The sequence below is a fragment of the Medicago truncatula genome, chromosome 5 (assembly GCF_003473485.1).
Source record: "Medicago truncatula cultivar Jemalong A17 chromosome 5, MtrunA17r5.0-ANR, whole genome shotgun sequence".
In the NCBI taxonomy this organism is placed as follows: domain Eukaryota; kingdom Viridiplantae; phylum Streptophyta; class Magnoliopsida; order Fabales; family Fabaceae; genus Medicago; species Medicago truncatula.
The window spans coordinates 8070209-8094155 of record NC_053046.1 but is presented as its reverse complement, the minus strand read 5'-3'; the positions used below and the strand labels follow the sequence as shown (position 1 = coordinate 8094155).

General features: G+C 33.5%; 3 protein-coding genes and 1 pseudogene across 4 annotated transcripts; 1 reads left to right on the top strand and 3 right to left on the bottom strand.

Annotated features, from left to right (window-relative positions):
- Positions 1–115: 115 nt before the first annotated feature.
- LOC11405662 (phosphatidylinositol/phosphatidylcholine transfer protein SFH12) lies at positions 116–5169 on the bottom strand. 2 transcript variants are annotated; one of them, XM_003612029.4, is made up of 15 exons: positions 4996–5169; positions 4189–4335; positions 3864–4071; positions 3665–3764; positions 3303–3569; positions 3135–3212; positions 2925–3026; positions 2789–2838; positions 2547–2646; positions 2374–2448; positions 2226–2291; positions 1778–1883; positions 1299–1456; positions 884–961; positions 116–775 (listed from the first exon to the last, which is right to left on the bottom strand). In XM_003612029.4, the coding sequence occupies exons 2-15, from the start codon at positions 4214–4216 to the stop codon at positions 761–763; spliced, it is 1431 nt and encodes a 476-aa protein (XP_003612077.1). In that variant the 5' UTR covers positions 4217–4335; positions 4996–5169; the 3' UTR covers positions 116–760. The 2 variants fall into 2 exon arrangements, with proteins under 2 accessions (XP_003612077.1, XP_024640050.1); XM_024784282.2 differs by lacking the exon at positions 4996–5169 and adding an exon at positions 4921–4961.
- A 7509-nt stretch (positions 5170–12678) lies between these two features.
- Positions 12679–14413, bottom strand: LOC11405661 (AAA-ATPase At2g18193-like; annotated as a pseudogene).
- A 3434-nt stretch (positions 14414–17847) lies between these two features.
- On the top strand, positions 17848–18423 carry LOC120580616 (AAA-ATPase At3g50940; the record flags this gene model as incomplete). The annotated part of the gene is made up of 1 exon (XM_039834628.1): positions 17848–18423. A coding segment is annotated over one exon (525 nt), but the record flags the coding sequence as incomplete, so codon positions are not given.
- A 1543-nt stretch (positions 18424–19966) lies between these two features.
- On the bottom strand, positions 19967–22639 carry LOC11412855 (AAA-ATPase At3g50940). Its single transcript, XM_003612024.4, has 2 exons — positions 21550–22639; positions 19967–20598 (listed from the first exon to the last, which is right to left on the bottom strand). Exons 1-2 carry the CDS (start codon positions 22588–22590, stop codon positions 20188–20190), a joined length of 1452 nt encoding a protein of 483 aa, XP_003612072.1. The 5' UTR covers positions 22591–22639; the 3' UTR covers positions 19967–20187.
- Positions 22640–23947: the final 1308 nt, after the last annotated feature.

Genomic DNA, 23947 nt, shown 5'->3' with positions numbered 1-23947 from the left:
TCAGCTATGCCACCGACGTCACCCCTCTCCGTGTGTGTCGCCACTAGGTCACTCATCTATAAATTCTTCTATTTAGTATCTCCATAAAATTTTAATTAAAAAAAAAAAGAGAATATTAATTGTAAAAAATTACCATATTTTCATTAAAAGGGCAAGACAAGAGTTCACTCATTGTGTCTGCTGTCTGCACACATTTGGCCAGTTCAACTCTTCCTCCCTAGCGCTTTTGCGGGAGCATAATATTCATGTATATAGAAACGATTTTGTCTAACGTGTACAAGCAAAATAGTATTACACCATGCACAAGTTTATTTTCAACTATTGAATCATTAAATCTCATCATATTTCATTTAATTTAATATGAGACTCAATAGTAGAAACAACCTTATGCATAATGCAAGACATATTCCCTTTGTGCACCATAGACTTGGCCATAAAAACATACACTCTAATTTTGTACTAGATATTGATTCCAATGCATACACAATATAGGACTGCTTTGCATAATGTTCATAGACCTATAATATATACATAGAAATCAATTGATCTTATCCTAAAAGAGACAAAAATTCTGATTTGCATAATTCATATATTGAGCATATCCTTTTCTTCATGTTTTGTAAATTTACTAGTTCACATGTTGTTGTTGGAACATATATGTAAAAAGGCATTTGGGAAGTCTCTTGAATGGCAGAATGTGAAAGTCAATCTCCTGCTAATCTCTTGACATCATGCTTTGTTGAGCATCCTCAATTCTAATTTACCAGAAACAAAACTGCATTAAGAAAGTAAATTGCATTATTACTATTATATATATATATTGCATTGGTAGTAAGTAGTAAAGTTAAAGTAGGTATAGATATTGCATTGGTTGTGTACATACACACTTTCTTCTATTCTGTTTTTTCTGCTCAACATAAGCCGAAATCTCCTCTTGCTTAACCAGTGAATCCTCTAAAGCCTGACAAAGCAAACAATAACGACTGTTAAACTTCCATGGAACGATAAATAAGCATTTTAGCTTTCATGGAACTAGCAAAACTTAAAGATCGATGATTGTGTTGAGTATGACTCGTATTCGCTGATAAGTAGTCAGTCGATGGAGCATAGTATTTAAACACGACATTGTACTTTGCAATCGTAAGAATTGCATAATAGAAAAACTACATCAGCCACTTTGCTGTCGGAAACGTAGGCACAATTAGTCGAACTATGTGATCAATCATTTGTGTTCTTGTGTGCATTTTATTTATTTGTTTTCTTTAGAACCAAATATGCTGATCTAACATATTGAATACCTTCTTGGTCGCCAAGAGTTCTTTTTCCAATAAATCAGCTCGATTAATAGTATTATGTAGCATTTCCTCCTTCTCAGGTGGCATTACAACAGGCTGATGATTAATGTTTGTCATTTTCTGTTCCAACTCAGTCATGCGTTTCATGACAGTCACAAACTCTGCAGGATGGAGACAGAGATGAGTGGAAATAAACTCAGATTAATAATGTTAAGCCATTCACAAAGATATGAAAATGTCCACACAAATGTTTTCATTTTGTATAGAGACAAATATTTTTATAATCGCAAACAAGGTGGAAGAAAAGCACGTGTAGGATCAGGGTTTTAAACCAAGGATCTATGTGTGTGTCGTCAACTAGCTCGACTAAGAGTATTATATATTTCCTTTTTAAACCTTAGGTTATTTTAAAAAAGAATGCATTTGACACAAATCAAGTCATATCTTAAAAGAAATATATAATTTGGTCCACCACCATGTACCTTCTGAGGTTGCCATTGGGTCTGTCTCGTCAACTTTTTTCTGAGCAGTTTTGTTATCAACTACCGGGATTGGATCCTCGTGCTTGGAAGCTTTAGTAGCAGGGACCTGTGAGGCTTATATTTTTCAGACAGTTAGAACAATGGACATTAAGAAAACTAAAAAGCTTGAGGATAATGGAGGAAGAAGTAGCTCAATATTTTAACTCCAATTTTAAAATCCAAGTAAGTTAGCTTATGTAGTTGTAAAAGGTTAAAAGACTTTTTTACATAGTCTCTTCGTATATTAAAGGGGCATTAAAAAAAACTAACATTAATTTTATATGTACATTATATAAAGTATGATAAGGGGTCAAGAACGGCTTACACACAAGCAATCGAGGGTTGCATACTCTATTATGCCATGAAAGATGTCTATTCTTAACAAGATTCAAAATGGACATTAACATACCTCTTCAGAAATCGGAGAAACTTGTGAGGTGGTGAGATTTTCCTCCAACTTGGAAGCTGTGTGGTCCTAGAGTACATCCTCATCAATCAGTTAAGAAGTTCACAGATGCCAAAAAAACACTAACACTTGCTAGAATGAGCTTTCTTACCTCAGAAGCTGTTTTCTCTTCGTCAACGTTAGACTCAGATTTTTTTGAACATTTGTGAGCCCCATTCTCAACCAACTGCAATTACATACACGCGACATAAAGTTATTAGCTGAAATTAAAAATAGAGATGCAAGAAGAGAATAGAGGTAAAAGAGAACAGTGGCAGGTCCAACCCTCAGAATTTCAGGATCTTTCCATGGGCCCTTATCCGAACGCATACATCCTCCTTCATCAGCGCATTTACATTTACCTCCTAAAAACTCAGGCAATTCACTGACAAAGAAAACACAATGGAAATTAAGTCTTAAAGATGGACAAAGAAATACGAGGAGCGTAAAAATAAAGAATCAATTTCAGATTATTTGTCAAATGAAGAAACCAGATACTGAGATATTCAATGCATTTATGAACTCACCTTTCGTCAATTATTTCAAGCAACTTACTATCATACTTGTTGCCAAGAACCTGATCATATATAAATTAATATAAGTTTCAATGACACAATTTTCCAAACACAACAAGCAGAATTAGGATAAGGTCTATAGGCTCACATTGATTTTTGCTGTGGTCTTGGGATCAAGGAAGGATTTTACAGTGTTCCACAGTATTCTAAATCCAGAACCTGCATTGATGATGAACATGCGATTCAAGGTCTGCAGTGAAGCAACCAATTTCATAGTATTACTCAGTAATCCACGATGTTTATTCACAACAAAACTTTTCCCCCATAATTCTAACCAAAAGTAGATAAATAATAATACCTCTGGATAGTTGTCACCATCAACCTTCTGAATGCGAGTAACAAGTTCCCTAGCATGTTTGCTGAAGCTTTTAAGCCCCTGTGACATTGAAACAATATTTATCTCAAGTTGCATAAAAAATTTCATGTTAAATATAATTAACTAACTGTTAACTATTTTTATGCATACCACTCCCTCCACATCCAGGATAGTCGTACTTTGATCGATGTGCTTCTTGGCAGCAATGGAACAAGCCGCAAACTTTACATCGAATGTCCTCTCAAACTCCTTTACATGGTATTTGATATAGCGATCCATGGTTGTGACTTGCATCATCTTGGTCGCATCGACTTGTCCTAATCTTTCTATATACACAGGCCGTCCTTCTTTATCTACACCATGATGTCCTTGTGGATAATATTTCAATACTTCATCAATTTCCTTGAATTCAAATTCCTAGTATAATAAAGGACACAAAAGAATACACAACATAAATTAAAGGTTCAAATTCCCTCAAGCTTCACAATGACTTTGTTGTTACAATCAAGTACCTCCGCAATAGTGTCAGCACCGAATTCCTTCCTCCATTTCAGCATGTCAGACCACATCAGCTTTGATTTATCAATTTCAAATTTCCTGGCCTTAAGGAATCTATATAAAATGAAAAATACATGAATATTCGGATAAGGCTCTAAAGCAAAGGCTTCATTGAAAATAGTATGATAGACTAAAAACACAAGAGAGAGTAACCTAAGCATCATATGATAGTCATCATGTTTCTCAGGGAGGAGGTCTTCCGATATAAGAGCTTGACGGAACTCTTCAACAGCTTTCAACTCCTCGGCATCATGAACATCCTCAATTTCAACAGACATGACCTTACTACTTCGCCTACCCTTTTTTGCCAAAGAATTCCTGAGAATGTTTGAGGCATTCATTGCTTTCTTCTTAAAAGAACCTACAACATCATATATATTGTTCCAATTAGAAGCCACTACCATAACACACTATAGATAGATTATTAAATTAATATTTATCACCTCATTCAATTGTGAAAATGCATAAAGAAGTTTACCATTCCCAGAAGCCAAAGGTTCTGACATGATGTCGTTATGTTTGATTTCTTCTGCTTATTATGTAGAGGAGTTGAAGCCAACGATAGAAGAATCAAGCACTCATATCATGCAGGGCAGAAAATTGAAAGCACTCCCAATTGCCCTGCCTGCAATTCAACCACAAACCAATATTTCATTAGACATACAACATGTTTATTTATTTAAATTTAAATCGAGTCCTGCAACCGCAATTGCAGCCGCAATATAAAGGTTTTAGAGATCTCTAAAATGACATTGCAATTGTAATTGCGTCTGCCTCGGCCACATTCACCATTTTTTCACCACAAAATCAAAGTTTGTAGCATAACCGCAACTGTGATCACAAACGCAATTAATAACAATGAATTTGCCATACATTTCTTTTAGTTCATTAGACACACAACAAGTATATAAATATTTAAATTTAAATTGAGATCCACAATCACAATTGCGGCCAAATATAAGGTTCTAGAAGTCGCTGCAATCGCAATCGCAGCTGCATCGGCCGCCACATTTTACCATAAAATCAAATTTGGCAACGTAATCACAACCGCGATCGCGATCACAAACACAATTTCAAACAATGAATTTGACAATACATTTATTTTGTTACATTAAATTGTGTCGACAAAGAAGGCAGATAAATAGAAAAACAATCAAACAATTAAGATGAATCAATTTGATACATAAAAGAGATGTTGGTAGAATTATACATTGCACATGAAAATGATAATTTCAAAATCAAAGGAACGAGAATAGGAGAAATGCACATGAAAAATAATATTTACCTCTTGAAAGAGAATAGGTAGCAGGGAAAAGGAAAGAGAGAGAGGTTATAGAAAAAAGGTTATATAATATAAAACCATTATTGTCCTAAAATAGTTAATTTTATGATAAATTGGTAAGAGACAGTGAGGCACCATTGACAAAGATGACCAAGTCTTAACAATGCCGTGAATCTCTCTGCAATTCAGAATTAGCAAACGTTATAATAATATGAATAAGATATCCAAGTAATACAACAGAAAACACCCGCATGCATGTGAGTTTTGGACACACCTAAAGATTATATATAACACCTAATGATTATATATAAGGGAAAATTCTATGGTACACCCAATAAATTTGGGTGTATCGTTACACCAAGTCATAAAATTAATAATGAATGAGTTATTTTTTGAAGAAAAATAATTATTTTTTATCATTGACAACTAAGATAATTAAATTTTATATACCAAAAGCTTCGATGAAATAAAATTTAATTTTTAATAATTTTTACTACTCATAACAATGAATATTGATTATTTTTTATGATAAAATGTAAATTTTGTAATATGATCCTTATAAACAATGAAATGATGGTTTTTCTTATGAAATGATGTTTTCTAAAATATAAATATTGACAAATACCTTTTTATTTCATTAAAGTGATCTTTAATTTATATATTTTATGAAACAAGAGTACCGGTACACTCAAAATTGTGAGTGTACCATAGAAGTGAACATGTGTTTTTGGTTTAGGTACTGCAAAGTACACTTGTCAAATGGGTTTCCCCGTATCAACTTGGTGGGTCAGCACGTATAAATAAGTTAAATCGGATCGACATGTTTGCTAAATAGACCGCCAAAATCAATTTAAATATTTAGTGTTATGCAGCTTGATGGATCGGTCCGACCCATATTTGAATATTACAATTTTTATTTTAAAAAAGAGAAACAGCGTGCAACAAAGCTACACTCTTTTTTCATATGCACCAAAAGTAATTACACAAATTATTTCTTTGTAGGACTATATTTACTAATAATGTGTCTTTCATGTGAAATTTTGATAGACAAGGAATGAACCAACATTATGCTCATATTCAAATTAATGCAAATACATTCCACATAAATTAACATCCATCAAGTAAACAACATGTCTTTACGGAGAAAAAAATAGCATTGCCCCTAAACTGGTTTCCTTATACATAACGATCGAAATCTTATAACATTACGAGGAAAAGCCTTTTTTTTTTTGGAGAGAATTCTGAGGAAAAGCTATCAACTTAAACATATACAATGATACATGAATAAACACACACACACACATATACTGATTGAAATGATGGTGTGGTAGTAGCATTCGGAGAAGCCAAGAACTCGCTAGAAACATGAACAGAGAAGTCATGAACAACGGTTATGATATTGTGTTGGTCTTTGTCCGATTTGATATCTCTGTTAGGTTCTCTCGTACAAACAAAAAGAATTGAGAGCACACACATGATCGGTCGCTTCGATAGAAAATAAGAGAGAGACTTGAATTTTTTTTAGTTTAGGCTAAACTGCAGTTTTACCCCCCTAACTTTCAGAATGGTGCGATTTTGGCCCCCTAGTAAAAAAAATTAAATTTTAAACCCTTATGTTTTAGCCCCTTTGCAAAACAGACCTTTTGGTCAATTTTGACCAGGTCAACGCGGATGTGTCATGCCACATGTGTATTTCCCCATTTATTTTAAATCAAAAAGCCAATTGTGTAATTCTTTAAAAAAATAAAAAAGAAAAAAGAAAATATAAAAGGGTTTGGCACGTGAGAGCTGCATTTTCAGATTCTAGTTCTAGGGTTAAACCACAAACCCTTAAGTTTCCAAATCCATTGTTCTTCAATAATCTCCTTCCAAAATCGTTACAGAAATCAAATATCCATCACAAATCGAATTCCAGGTGATTGTTCATCTCCGTTTGTTGCGAAAATGAAGTGGAAAGAAGATGGAAAGGCGACGGCGACGGCGAGTACGGGTTCTAGGGTGAAGAAGGACGATTCGATGGCGACTGAAGGTTCAGTGAAGAAGAAAGATTCGAATATGGAAGTTCCATTATCTCATGGAAACGTGTTCTCTGGACAGATTCCCGACATGGATGCTTCAAAGTAAGCGTTTTTTTGGTTTCATATATTGTTTAACTATAAAGCAAAGCTCATGTTACATTATTTCTGAATAAAAAAAGGGTTGTTGGAAGTATTGAATACTGTATTTAATTATGCACAGTTGAAAGCTAGAAAATGTTAATTTTATACTGCTTTTTTGGTTTACATTGCTATGAAAGGAGTATGAGTATAAATATCGTATGAAAATACAGTATTCATATAGTATAAATACGGTATAAAAATACAGTATTCATACAGTTGTAATACAATATGAATTAAATATTAAGTGATTTTTATTCAATCTTTGTAGGGCTGTTGAGGACCATTCATTGACGATAAGGTTTCACCACAAAGGGTATTTCATTTCTGACCCTCTTATAGCTTATAAGAAGGGTGAAGTATATGAATTTGGTGGTGAGTTAGACATAGATGAGACAAACCTCAAAGATTTGAACAACCTGGTGAGAGAGATTGGTGTGGAAGGTGAGTATAAGTTGTTTTATGTCAGTCCAGGTTGGGAGTTGAGTGATGGTCTTAGGCCTTTGAAAACTGATAGGGATGTCATTAGATTCATAAATGATCATATAAATCATGGAGTTGCTAATTTTTATGTTGAAGCTGATAAGGATTTGGAAGGACTTGATAGCAGGTATGTGAGTGATGAGGAAGTTATTGTGTTAGATAAAGGGAAAGAACCAGCTGACCTTGCAGAGGAAGAAGAATCTGATCCTGAGTATGTTGGTGATGGAGATGATGAGGGTGATGAGCATGAGTCTGAAGCTGAAATTGGAAGTGTTGATGGGGTGTCAATTGATGACAGTGATTTTGATGAAGAATGGGACTGGACTTCTGTGCTGCCTAAACAAACTGTGAACCCAACTCCTGTTGCTCAGTCATCCAACTCTTGTCAGGCAATTATTGGTGTTGAAGCATCAAGGAACAGTGAGGCGACAACTGAGGTAGATTTTGAAGATGAGAATGGAGACTCTGATTTTCTAGAAAGTTGTGAATCAAGTGAGGATGATGGTATTCAAAGGAAAAAGAAGAAATACAATAGGTTTAAGTTTCCTGAAAATGATGAGACTGTGATATTTGAAGAGGGACAGATTTTTGCAACTGCTTTGTTGGTAAAAAATGCTGTGAAAGAATATGCTCTACAGAAGAAGAAGAATGTTCACTTGAAGAAAAGTGAGAAAAAGAGAATTATTGTGAAGTGTAGTGATGGATGTCCATATCACATGAGATTTAGTAGGGTTCCACCTCAAACTTTTTATGTGTTGTCTAGTTATAATTCAGCACATACATGCAATAATACTGGTAGAGTAAGATTGTTAAGAACAAAGTTGCTGGCTAAGAAGCTGGTACCAACCTTGAGACACACACCTGATATGACCATTAAGGCACTGCAAGATTTGTGTAAGCGTAACTGGTCTGTAATTCTTACTAGGTTTCAGATGTATAGGGCAAAGTTGCAGGCTTTAGAGATGATACATGGGGCTAGTGAAGAGCAATATGCACATCTTAGAAACTATGCACAAGAGCTGTTAAGAAGTAATCCTGGGAGTACTGTGAAGATTAAATGTAAAGAGATAGCTGCTGGTTTTGCATTTCAGAGAATATATGTTTGTTTTGCTGCTTGCAAGAGGGCATTTGTCCAAAACTGCAGACCTTTGATAGGGCTGGATGGTTGTTTTCTGAAAGGGAGGTATGGTGGACAGTTACTATCAGCAATTGGGAAAGATGGTAACAATCAAATGATCCCCATAGCATTTGCTATTGTGGAAGCTGAAACCAAAGAGAGTTGGGACTGGTTTATTGAACTACTGCTTTCAGATTTGAATGGCATTCAATGCAAAAGATGGTCTTTCATATCAGACCAGCAGAAGGTAATTTTGCAACTTTTTACTTATTTTTATGCTCTTAACTTAATATTATGTAGATTAATTTTGTATTGTTTGTAATGATGAAGGGTCTGGTGAATACAATAGCTTCTATTGGTGATAATGTTGAGCACAGATTGTGTGTGAGACATTTGTATGGGAATTTTAGGAAAAGAAATCCGGGTGAGCACTTAAAAGAAGCTTTGTGGGCTGCAGCTAGGGCAAATACTATGCCTGATTTTAACAGGGCTATGGACAAACTTAAAAGTCTTAGTCAGGCAGCTTGGGATGAGATGAGGCAATATCCACCAGGTATGTGGAGTAGGGCAGGATACCATACTCACACATGTTGTGACTTACAAGTCAATAACATGTGTGAGGCATTTAACTCTTCAATCATTGAGTTAAGAGAGCAACCAATTATTTCACTTATTGAGGGACTAAAGTTCTATATAACTAATAGGATAGTTAGATTAAGGGATTACATGTTGAGATATTCTGGTGATATTTGTCCAATGATAAAAAAGATATTAGATAAGGCTAAGAAGGATGCAAATAATTGGTCACCAACTTGGCATGGTGATAGAGAATATGCTCACTTTAGTGTTTCTGATGGAAGTGATATGTATGTGATTAATGTCAAAGAGAGGACCTGTTCATGTAGAAGGTGGGAATTAAGTGGTATTCCTTGCCCACATGCTGTTGCAGCAATCTACTACAATAGCCAAAACCCAGATGAATATGTGGCACATTGGTACAGGTGAGTTGTGATCTTAATTTATATGCTTTCTGCTTTATGTAATCTTAATTTAAGTGGTTAATTAAGTATAATCTGGTTACATATGACAGGAAGCAAACTTTCTTGGATACATATGATAATTTTATCATGCCTTCAAATGGACCAAAGCTATGGCCAGAAGTGAACCTTCCACCAATACTACCACCTCCAGTCAGAAGGGCACCTGGGAGGCCAAAGAAGCTTAGAAGGAAGGATAATGATGAGCCTAAGCCAACAACTAGCAAGAAGGGAAAGAGAAATCAGGAGACTGTGAGGTGCACAAGATGTAAAGAACTTGGACATAACATGAGGACTTGTAAGGGTAAAACAGCTGCTGATAGGTCAATTAGACCTGGAGGGAACAAGGTAATAACACAGTTTCTGCTGTTATAACACTTTCTGATAGATAACACAGGATCTCATATTTAACACACTTTGTGATATTGTAGGATAATACTGAACTTCAACACCCTGAGGCTTCAAATGCACATGGTACAAACAACCATGCTGGTTCTGTAACTGCTGCTCATGTGAACAACCATGCTTCAAATTCACAAGACTCAAATGTACATGCAGCTGCTACTGCTGGTACAAACAACCATGCTGGTTCTGTATCTGCTGCTCCTGTGAACAACCATGCTTCAAATGTACAACACTCAAATGCACAACACTCAAATGCTCATGTAACTGCTGCAACTAGTAACACATCTGGCAAGCATGTTATTGTTGGTGATTCATCCTTGTTTGTGCCTAGAAGATCAAGGTTTGTTGGAGCTAAAAGGAAAAGTGATGAGATGGCAGCTGTGGGGACTCAACAATCTGTGAACAAAACTTAAGTTAGGAATGACAATTACTGACAATGAGACTGATGTTATATTTTGATTAATTTAGGTTATTTAATGTCAAGTACTCTATCTGATATTTTGGTTAATTTTGGTTATGTAAGGTTAAGTATTCTAAAGTACTGGTTATGATGTTTTGGTTAAGTACTATAATGTCAAGTACTCTTCATGTATTTTGTATTTGGTGAATGTGAAGTAATACTATGTTAACTCCAATGTCAAGTACTCTTTAAATGTCATGTGCCAAAGCTAGGATGCATTTCTATTCTCTGATCAATGGTTGATGTGCCATTGTTAAAAGAATTTAAAAGGAGAACAATGTCAATAATGTGCGATCTGTTCACAAACTCAGGGAGCATTATTATTTGGATTCTAATCATGCTTTCATTTGATGTGCCATAGCATTGTTATTTGAATTTAAAATGAAAGCATGATTTCATTTTATATTGGACTCTTGTTATTTATAACATATATACAATTTATTCTTTCAAAGATGTTACTTTTGTCACTTTGATTTTAGAACAAATCACCCCAAACTCAGGGAACTTTCACAAAGTCTCCTTCCTGAGAAATAGCTTTCATTACAATTGTAGTCTCCTTCCTCAGGCAACATTACAGAACTGATAGCAGAAATTCTTTGCTAATAGCTTTCATTAATTCTTTGCCAATAGCAGAAATTACATGTCCATCATAGCATAGCATAGCAACATTACATAACTGATACATTACATCATACCAAGCTTAATGAAAATCACAAACAAACTTAAAAACAACAACATCCCTAAAACTACAATTGTAAACTCCAACTTTTTCTCCTTCTTCTTCATTGCATCATTCTTCTTCAAAAGTCCTCTAATTAATTTCTTCTGCCTCTCGGGCACTTCTGGATCAAACCACCTGAAAAAACTGCATTTTCTTCTCTGGAAATACTTTCCACAACCATGGAACCTCCTTCCTGGATTTTCATCTGTCCAAGCTGTGACCAGAGGTGATTCAACACCACAATAACAAACCAACCTCGATTTGGCCATACTTGATGACCCAAAAACAGTTGAAGATGAATTGTTACCAGACATTTTCTGTTTTCAGATCTGCAAACACACAAAACAAATTGATGTGGAACTAAGAAAGGAGGTAGAGGAAGAATCGATGTGAAAGAAAGGAGAAGAATTGTCGAATAAGATGGTTGAATAAGAACAGATGAAGGTTCGGTTTATGGAGAAGAACAGATGAAGGTTGGGTTATGGTGGAATAAAAACAAGAAGAAGAGATGAAGAAGAAGGGTTGAAGAGTTGGAGTTTTTTAACGTTGGAAGCTCTCACGTGCCAAACCCATTATATTTTTTTTTTATTTTTTTAAAGAATTACACAATTGGCTTTTTGATTTAAAATAAATGGGGAAATACACATGTGGCATGACACATCCGCGTTGACCTGGTCAAAATTGACCAAAAGGTCTGTTTTGCAAAGGGGCTAAAACATAAGGGTTTAAAATTTAATTTTTTTTACTAGGGGGCCAAAATCGCACCATTCTGAAAGTTAGGGGGTTAAAACTGCAGTTTAGCCTTTAGTTTATGCCAATTATTTTTTAAACATGTCTGTCCAAAACTAGTGTCTTATGAAAGTCACATAATGTCAAATGAAATTCCCAAATTCCATTATAAAAGAGAGAAAGAAAATTTTCCAAAAAGAAAATATAAGGGCAGATAATGTCAAATATAAGCATCATTGAATGATATGCTTCATAATAGAATCATTTTTGTGATTCAAACTAAACTAAGCCATTATCTTAACTTTAAGCTATTTCTTGCTTTCTTTTATGTGGATAGTACATTTAGGAAACTATTGTTTGTTAAGTATCATCCAAAGATATGCTTCATAATAGATGTGCATTCTATATCAAAGAACTCCGACAAAATGTCCTAAAGGGGATTCACGAGTACGAGTATCATATAGCATCCAATATAGAGAAATTGGCAGGTGTGAATCGAAACTAAAACTTAGCGTGAATGAAAATATAAATATAAGAAACCCACGCAAAAAATATAAAGGCAAAGTGGTATCTCAAAGTCCTGCCAATGTATTATTTTAGATAGTTGAAAGTCATGAATATTAGATAGAATAGTAGCAAGTGCAAATGACATAATGCATTTCTAAAGTCAGTTTTTCTCTCCTGAAATGTCAATTTCTTGAAGAAATTTGAGAAGTGCTTTGAGAGCAACATCAGCATCCTCACTTCTCAACAGCTGCTCTGCCACTACTGCAGGGGTGACATCTACTTTTTCCAATAGCTCTTCAATTTGCTCGAAGAGTGGCTGATGATGTTCTTCAATGTCCAAATAATTTGAAGCTAAGATTCTGAATGCTTTGGCCTTAAGGAAGGACAGGTGAATATGCATGTCCATTCGACCAGGGCGCAACAATGCTGGGTCTACTTTGTCCTTATGGTTCCTAGTAAATACAATAATTCGTTCCTTGACCACAAACCATCCATATAGTTATGAAGAAACTTTTTAGGAGCAGCAATGCCAGCATATCCAAGACCCTGAGTCGCTGCATATCCAAGATCCTGAGTCTCATCATATCCAAGATCCTAAGGTGTTGGCGGCATGAAATTAACCTTGTCAAGTGCAAAAATACAGTTTAAATTAGTCTAAATATTTTTATTACTGCTGAATTTAGACTTAACCCAACTAAAGCTAACAAAACAAGAAGATGGAGAAATGTATTTTAGAAGAATAGTTAATATGAGATGGTGAGGGAGTAAGAAAACAAACTGAAAACATTTCTGATCTTGATTGGTTAAGCACCTCCTTGTTACAGTCAATGTCTTCAATAACAATGATGGATTTGTTAGATGTGTTCCTCGTGACTCTCATGAGATCTGAGTTACTATACACACCGCTTGAATCCAAATCATACACATCAAATTTCAGATATATTTTGCCATAGCAGCAACTAGGGTAGATTTTCCTGTTCCTGGAGGTCCATGCAATAGGTACCCACGTTTCCAAGGCTTACCAACTTTTTTATACATCTTTTTCCTCCTCAAGAATCTATCTAAATCATCAATTATAGCTTTCTTTAAATCAGGATCCAAAGCAATTGAATCAAATGAAGCTGGATGATTAAAACTACTTTGTAGCCAAGCACCTTGCAATGAATGGATCTTGAGAGTTCTATTATCTGCTTGCATAGCTTCATAAGGGCTTAAAACATGTGGAATATACTTCTCCATTACTTTATCTCTATGCTTCTCATCAAAACTTAACACAAACCCATTCTCCCCCGTTTGTTTTGGCTTAGGCTTAATATTTAACTGATATAGGATCTCATCAGCTTGCATATTGGGATTTTTAGAAAGACCACTGTTGGTTTTTTGAGTAAGCATCCATTTAATCTTGATGCCTTCAAATTCATCCACCACAGTTTACTTTCCATCAAAAGCTACGAGTGCATTGTTATGATCGGATATTTTTCCAACTTTGAGGGATGTGTAAGTTTTGGATATTCTAGTAGGGAGATACTCTGTGGCTGCATAGAAGGGATTTTGGGACTTCCATCCCAAAGCGGGTCGATTTGAAGTGAGACTTGATTTTTAGGTTGGTAATTTGAGAAGAAAGCTCGTAACTTTGAGGCAATGAAGTTTTGAAGTTTTAAGGGTATGAGATCGTTGAATACAGTTCTTAATATCATCATAAAAGTGGAGAAGGAAGCATATGCCTGGAACCATGATGATGATGATGAACCAGTGTTTGTAAAAGAAGAAGAAAAACCACCAAACATAGGGGATCTCATGGTGGTGTGTGAACTTTGATGTTAAGAGCTATGAAGAGTGAGAGAGGTAGAGAATTGTGTGAACTTTGATGTGATGAGCGATGAAGAATGAGTGAGAGAGATAGGGTTTCTGTTAGGGTTTTATATTCAACGTGTTCTTGAAGAGAGGGATTATAGATTTGTTTAGAATCTTGAAAAGAGGGTTTTCCGTTTGTGAACAAAAAAAGAATCTTGGGATCCAAGAAAATCAAGGGAACAACCTACTTTTTTCTAGGATTTTTCTAAACAAACCATAGGTGGTTAGCTGAAGCAAGGTGCAAGGAGATTAAGGGCTGAGATTGTAACCACATTTATTTTTTCTTTGAGAGGTTTTAGTTGAGATTGTAACCACTTATATATATATATATATATATATAACTTTCTCTATTGTTCTTGATCAATAGGAAGAGAGAAAGGAAAAAAAAAAAAAAAGATTGTCACACAAGTTATCACCAAATCGTTGTACAAAGAGACTTGCTGTATGGTGCGAAAGCATTAACTCACGACATAGGCACGATGAAAGCTAAGCAATGCTTTAATATTTTTTAAATAAATAAAAGTAGAAAATGGCCAGCAGCAAAATACAATCCAACGATGATTAGAGTTCGTCGATTTTCGTCGCTCCACATTCGCACTATCTATCTTTTTCCTTGTACAAATATCTTTATTCATTGGTGATGTGATAGTTAAAGAGAGATAGAGATAAAAATTGTTTGAATGTGTACCTGTATATATAACTACCCTTTACTAAATGAATAGACCTCTTTTACTTTTGCATAGGTCTAATCCGTCTAATCCAATACACACTCGTTCAACCAAACTAAGAATCTATATCATGCTTTTTTATGTGTATCGCTCCAATTTTATCGGATGTCCCCGAAGGGACCTATAACATGTTTTTTTAACAATGAAATAAAAAAATAAAATATAAGAAACTCATGCAAAAAATAAAAATATATAGGCAATATGATATCTCAAAAGGTCAAAGCTCTACCAATGCCATATTTTAGATTGTTGAAATTGTCATGAATGTTAGAATCTACTACCAATCACTTAGCAATTAATTTTTACAACAGTCCAGATACAAGTGTCTATCTTAAATAAATACCACAATAACATAAAAACAGTTTTCATTTTACTTCTTTTACTAGTAGCAAATGCAAATGACAAAATGCACTTCTAAACTTGCTGACTATAGTCTTTCATGAACAATTAAGAAGCTATAGGATCCTTACTTCTCAACAAATGTCAATTTCTTTGAAGAAATTTAATAAGTGCTCCAAGAGCAACATCAGGATCCTCACTTCTCAACAGATGCTCTGCCACTACAGCAGGGGTGACCTCTATTTTTTCCAATAGCTTTTCAATTTGTTCAAACAGTGGCCGATGATGTTCTTCAATGTCCAAATAATTTGATGCTAAGATTCTGAATGCTTTGGCCTTAAGAAAGGACAAGTGAATATGCATGTTCATACGACCAGGGCGCAACAATGCCGAGTCTACTTTGTCCTTGTGATTCGTAGGCTAAAATAATGAAAGTAAAAAGGACATCAAGCTAGTTAGAATCACATAAGAGGAAATAACATAGAGAATAGCAAATTTGTAGCAAAGAAATCAAACACAATAAAAGAAACATATAGCTTGATACATCACTTTCTGGCAGCAACACAGTGATTTTGGGACGCTGAGGAGGAATTAAAAAATATGTAGTATGCAATAGAAAACAAACGATGTAAAAGAAGAGCTATGTTCAAATTGTGAAAGAATTTAAAAAATTCAGAGAAGAAATTAAACTCGTAGAAGGGTCACAGTTTCTAGTTTCATTTTCATTTTTTAATTTTTATTTTTAAAACTTATTGCTCTCTCTAATCTCTATATTTGGTTAGTTTCTAGAATGAAGACTCTTTTTCTTCAAAAAAATAAAAAAACTGACGGACTGAAGACTCTTGAGTTTTTTATTTTATTTTTCATTTCATATATTTTGGTTTCTTTATTTTTTTTTTCATTTCATATATTTTGGTTTCTTTATTTTATTATTTATCATTGTATTGTACTTTTATTTTATTTTTATTGGCATTATTTCTTTTATTTAAGAGAAGGAATGAAACTAAATGGATTGAGCAACAAAATGGAATAGAAGTTTTATTTCATTGTCTGGTATTTTACAACGGAATTGAGGGCCGTTTGTTTTAGATTTAAAAAAAATAGATTTTTTTTTATATTTTTTAAAATGATTTTTTTAAAAATTTAATCAAAAATAATAGAAGTTATTTCAAACTTATTTAATATAATTTAAAAGGAATGAATCAGTCCTCGTGATATTAAATAAGTTGGTATGCAAAGAAATAACATCACAACATAGCAAACTTATACTTTATCCCACTTATTGTTTGCCAGCTAAATAACAGTTTCCAAAAACACTCTTGTAAAATTGGATTGCTAAACAAGTTTTTAAATTTTTAATTTTAAAAAACTAAAAAACTGTTTTTAAGAAGGGAATCAAACAGGTAGTTTTTTTTGCCTTTTGGTTTATTTGATTCGAGCTATCAAGCCGAATCAAGTTGTTCACGAGCTTGAATCGAGTTGAATTCGAGCAAAAAAAAAAGTTTATGGTAAACTCAAGTTGAGTTTCGAGCCGATCCAATTCTTAACGAGTCGAGCTGAATTGAACCTAAGTTTGACTCGGTTCGACTCATTTTCAACCTTGCTAAAAAGATACACTCTGAGTTGACATACAATTTGTAGAATCAATTTGTCATCACCATAGAAGCTAGAATTGGTTGCTTAATGTAAACCCATTTCTATATATGAAAATTGATCCACTTCAAAGCATCAACCAAACAACTTTACAAGATGGTCAAACCATGTTTGACTCATGCCAACGCACGTTCATACCAACAAAATAATTTGCTTAATTTGGACAACTAATCGGTCTTCATCCATCTCTTACCAAAAAAAGGGAATCAAGTCATCATCTCTTGCTCCGAAACTACCAAATGAATGGGAAGCTTCTACGAATGTGTCTGCACACAATTATTCAATTGACTTCATCAAATAAAATAACCTTCACCTACTAAATAAACAATCACTTTGATACCAAATGTTTTTGAAATTGCAACCTCATCTTTGGTGCCTCTTTTATTATCAACTTTAAAGGTTAAATTGATCAACACAACCTATTAAAAACTAAATTGATTAACGCATAACTCATCAAGAACTAAATTGAGTATCTCCCTCTTAAAAAATATATTTAAAGGACTAAATTATCGAAACTCTATCAATACTCTAAATTTCTTTGACTAAAACGTATATTCACTTGTTGTATAACTGTTAAAATTATGCAAGTAATTGAGTAATTTACATTGGTTTCTAAAAATTATTGAATAGGTGGTTAAGACAAAGAGCAAGCCTAAATGATTTACTCTATCGGGACTACTTAACTATATGGATGGTTTGTGGTCAAGTTGTGGCGAGGAACGAATTATTGTATTTACCACGAACCATAAGGACAAAGTAGACCCAGCATTGTTGCGCCCTGGTCGTATGGACATGCATATTCATTTATCCTTTCTTAAGGCCAAGGCATTCAGAATCTTAGCTTCAAATTATTTGGAGATTGAAGAACATCATCAGTCACTCTTTGAGCAAATTGAAGAGCTATTGGAAAAAGTAGATGTCACCCCTGCAGTAGTGGCAGAGCATCTGTTGAGAAGTGAGGATCCTGATGTTGTTCTCGAAGAACTTATAAAATTTCTTCAAGAAATTGACATTTCAAGAGTTATTATGGATGAAGGTTATAGTCAGCAACAATGTTCTAAAAACCAAACCGAACTTCGAACCAGCAAGACCTCTAGATTATGGTTCAACTGTTTTAAATCGCTTGAATCCAGACAAAACCGCAGTCGAAAGGTTCAAATAACAAAACCGCAGAAAATGTCGAAAACCTAATATAAAAGTTTACTTCAGTATTTGTTGCTACGGGTAAATGAAGCTGCACAAAAAGTGTCGTCTTGTGTTGTAGTATTTTATTTAAGATAGACACTTGTATCTAGACTTGTTTTAAAACTGCAATGCAAATTTTTTAGTAGATTCTAATATTCATTACAATTTCAACAATCTAAAATATGCATTTGCAGAGCTTTCAGATATCATTTTGCCTTTTTTTTTTTTTTTTTTTTTTTTTTCTTTCTTTCTGTGGGTTCCTTATATTGTATATTTCATTGTTAAAATGGTATGCTATAGAATCATGGTCTGATTTTTATGGTCAAGAAAATGAGAATTAATCTTCTCTCATTTGTTTTTGTTCATTCCCGTCCAACTTTAGTTAACTCACGCTGAAAAATACATCTACGTGAGTTAATTCACACATTGAAAATGCACATGCACGAGTTAACTCACGCTCGACTATTTTAACGGGAACGAGCAAAAACTGATGGGAGAAGCGCAATAACCCAACAAAATCTTGGTTTGGTTGGATGTAGTTTTGGATTGGGCCTATACAAAGTAGAGGCCCATTGAGAGGCAAATTATTTGTGGGAACTTTCTTCATCTACATTTTTTAAAAAAATTACACATTATATTGGAAGTGTATTTTAAACCACAGAAATTGGCTAAATGTTTACTTCTAAAATATACAAAATATGTTTTTTTTTTTTTTTGTGTGTTAATAGTCTATTTGAAGAAAAAAGTCTTCTAATTCATAGTTCGATGAGAGGATCAGTAAAATCTGATAAAAAATTAATCTAGTTAAGATTCAAACACGGATTATTCTGAATGATTTATTTGTAATTGCAACGCATTCTTTAATGCTTAAATAGAGCGGAGAAAGTTTATCCCAAATCAATGTACTCCAACCTCATATCTACATAAGCAACAACAAAAATAATTATAGGATATTTTAGTGCATTTTTGGTATTAAGTTAGTTTGTCATAATCACAATGACTCACTACGATTTTGCAAAAGTTAGTAACTATATAAATGAATTGATTGTTGATTGCAGAAAATCTCAATATTTGGTTATTAGATAGTTATATTATTGGTGTGAAGTATCGACTGATTTTATCGGTGACTAATATCTGTCAAAAAAATTCGTTGGACATCTTTAGTGAGGTCTCTCCTTTCAACCATATTTTCTCCATCCACAAAGGTCAAACTCGAGACTTTGGTTAAGGGATTATTCAAATCCAATTCCCTCGAACCGATGTAATGTTTCTTACTGGTGTTGCGGAATTCAGTGTGAAAATTACAGTGCAATGTGCGTCCTAATCTTATTCTTTGTGTTGCAATACTTGCATAGATAGGAGGACTAGCCATACTAATTTAGGAGAAACTTTCCTTGTCCTTCATCATAACTTCAAACGTATAAATAAAAAAAAAACACACATTTTGTCTCTATCAAGAGTACACTTCCAATAAATTAAGTAAACTTCTAAAATTATAAGTGGTTTTTTGTTAAAATGTGCAGTGAAAAAAGTTACCCAAAACACAATCAACCAAAACAAAATTGTATTGACCAAAAACAAACCAATCTAATTAATGATATCTGGAAACTCTGCCACTATCATATTATTTTAAATTGTTGAAATTGTAATGGATATTAGAATCTACTAAAAATGTAGCATTGAAGTTTTACAACAACTCAAGAATCAAGATACAAGTGCATACATTTACAATATACTAGAGAGCATAACTTAAATAAATAAGAACTGCAATAACATAAGGCATTATTAATGTCAGTAATTTGTCACACCACTAAGCAGGCTCTAAACTTCCTGACTAGTCTCTTCATTCACAATTTCTTGATCTTGAAGAAATTTAACAAGTGCTCCAAGAGCAACATCAGGATCTTCACTTCTCAATAGATACTCTGCCACTACTGCAGGTGAGACATCAACCTTTTCCAATAGCTCTTCAATTTGTTCAAAGAGTGAGTGATGATTTCCTTCAATGTCCAAATAATTTGCAGCTAAGATTCTGAATGCTTTGGCCTTAAGAAAGGAAAGGTGAATATGCATGTCCATACGACCAGGGCGCAACAATGCCGGGTCTACTTTATCCTTATGGTTCGTCGTAAATATCAAAATTCGTTCCTCTCCACAACTTGACCACAAACCATCCATATAGTTAAGCAGACCAGACAAAGTAAACTTTCTAGGCGGCATGTTCTTACCCATCTATTCCACAATTTCAAGAAAAACAAGTAATTAGTTATTTACATGTTTATGAAGATCTCATATAATAAAGTACTAGTTTAAGACAATGCATATTTCCTTAACTAGCAAAATGTAAGTCATTTACCCTTTCATATTTAGTGGTTAATGACATAAACTTAATTTTTGACAGTGGCATCAATAATACTGCAATATCATATCAGTGTTTTCGTGTAGAAAAATATGACGATTCTTTGAGCTTAAGATGCAAAAACTGATTGTCTAATTGCTCGTTCTAGCAGAGAGGTAATGACCACTGAAATTTTTACTGTTGATACTTGATAAGACTAGTCTTTTACTTGTTGGAATATGTTATTCTACTGATAAGAGGATTTGTTCAGGCCTAATGGTAGGTGAGGCAGCAAGCTCTTCGCACGCATACCTCGATACAGATAATAATTTGATAAAATAACATAATTTAATAGTTATATTTGTTGATGTCGGACACGATACATATCAACATCGAGACACACCTAATCACTCCATAACTGGTTAGTATAATTTTCTTTTTTATAATTCATAAAAAATATGCTATCATGTATACTCACATTTAAAGAACCAGAGTACCTTTTCACTTGTAATTAACCTCGTAATCTAAATAGAGTACTAGGTTAATATACATTTTTGGTTTACTTTTATAAAATACAGAACAGTTTTAAAAAGAAAGAAATGGACATACTAGTATAAGAGATTATTTCAAAATAAAAAACCTACAATTATAAGTGACCCAGTCAAAACTTTTAAAAGTTAAGGAGTAAACTAAATCGAAAATTCTTAACAGTTAAGAAACCAAACTGAAACTAAAAAAAAAGAGAGATAAATGTAAGATACATATTTTAGCAGAATATTAATTTAAAAAACAGAAATTTAATGATTATTTTTAATATGAGATAGAGAAGGAGTAACAGAACTAACCTTAATCCCATCTAAAAAATCCATATCTGGAAACTTGTCTGGTTTTGCTCGATCAAGCACCTCTGAATTGCAATCAATGTCTTCAAAAACAATGATAGATCTGTTAGAAGTCTCTCTCATGGCTCTCATGAGTTCTGAGTTTGAAAACACTGAGCTAAGATCCAAATCATACACATCAAATTTCAAATACTTTGCCATAGCAGCAATAAGACTAGATTTTCCTGTTCCTGGTGGACCATACAATAAGTAACCACGTTTCCAAGGCTTACCAACTTTTTTATACAACTTTTTCCTCCTCAAAAATCGATCTAAATCATCAATTATAGAATTTTTTAGATCAGGATCCATAGCAAGTGAATCAAATGAAGCAGGATGTGTTAAATCACTTTGTTTCCATGGTCCAGATTGCATTGAATGAATCTTAAGAGTTTTATTTCCTGCTTTTATAGCTTCATAAGTGCTTAAAACATGTGGAATATACTTTTCCATTACTTTATCTCTATGCTTCTCATCAAAACTTAACACAAACCCATTTTCATCATAGTCTTTTGACCTATGCTTATATTCCTTATACTCCTTTTTTGGATTATCAAAACCATCACCATTGTTGGAATTTTCAACAAGCCTCCATTTAAGCTTGATATCATCAAACTCATCCTCCACCACTTGTTTTCCATCAAAAGCTAGAACCATGTTGTTATGTTTGGATATTTTTCCAACTTTAAGGGATTTGTAAGTGTTGGATATTTTAGTAGGGATATACTCTTTGGCAGCATAGTAAAGATGGTTTGTACTTCCATCCCAAAACTGATCAATTTGAAGTGAAACTTGGTTATTTGGTTGGTAATCTGTGAAGAAACGTGTTAGCTTTGAGATGATGAAATTTCTAAGTTTTAAGGGTATGAGATCATTGATTGCAGTTCTTAAAAGCATCATGAATGTTGAGAATGAAGCATATACCTCAAACCATGATGATGCTGAACCAATGTTTGTGAATGAGGAGGAAGAGAAACGACCAACCATTGGGGGTCTCATACTCATGTTTGTGTATGTATGTGTTGAGAATAGTTGTTTGTTCTATAACTTAATACTTCTATTTATAGTGATTTCTATTTCTATTATATTTTTATATGGACATATCTATCTTCTTACAAAATTATTTAATAAGATGAAAAAGTGGCATTGTTTATAAAAACTTTTTTCACTTTAATTTCTTTTGAATGAAGTTGCCTTGTTTTTTCTCAATAGCAATAGGGTCACTATGTCAGCATTCACTACATTATTAGCTCAATGTATATTTTTGGTTGGTAGTACTGTATTTTGTCCTACGCGGCTTGGCTCTTCTTTTTCTTACTTTATTTCGGTGAAATCTTCTGAATTTTCATGTGCCTTGCTACATTATTTTATTCATATAATAACATTATTAATACACTCTTTAACACATATAATATATTTTTAACGTCAAATTTATAGGAAAGTGGTATGATTTGGTAAGACCTATGTTAATTTTAATCAATTAAAAAAGAATATGTTGAAAGGAGTGTGTTAAATAATGTATTGTTAACACTCAATTTTATCAATGAATTCTTTTGCTTTTTTTAAATAGAAAAAAAAAAAAAAAAAAAGCTCAATGCCTTAATGCCTAAGTAGTTTTTTATTTTACGAAACTCATCTCAAGTCAATTTAATAACTATGTACAGGCACATTCGAAGAAGCTTCATCTTCTTTTCATCGAAACAAGAGAATCTTCACATTCATGTGCAAATAGTAGGGGAACTTAAACAATTAAAACACAAATTCAATTGATCCTCCCTCGGTCCCAAATTGTATGACGTTTTGGGCATTTCACATATATTAAGAAATATAATTAATATTGTGTGGAAAAGAGATATTATGAGTTGTTTTACAAAATTATCCTTAATAAATAATATGGGAAAGATAAATGAAAGAATTGAAAGAAGATAGAGTAATAAATAGTCAAGGTTATAATAGAAAAAGTAACATTAATGTTGCATTGGTGTTGTAAAGCGACATATAATTTAGGACAAATTTTTTCCCCTAAAGCGACATACAATTTAGGACGGAGGGAGTATTAGCAATAGATCCTTGCCAAAATCTAAACTCGAAAAGTTTTTATTTTTTTTAAAACTAAAATCGGGAAAGGTTGGAAAATGAAGAAACATTTCCATTGATACTACTATTCATATATTTGCATCTATTATAGGCCAAGAAACACTCATACTGATGGAAACTACAAATTACAATATAAGAACATCACACATACATCCCTAAAAAAAAAAAAAAATCACACGTACAAGAAACAAAATAAATAAACAATAAAATCTAATTACTTACCACCACTTCATTCCATTTCATCAATTCAAAGATATCATAAGGG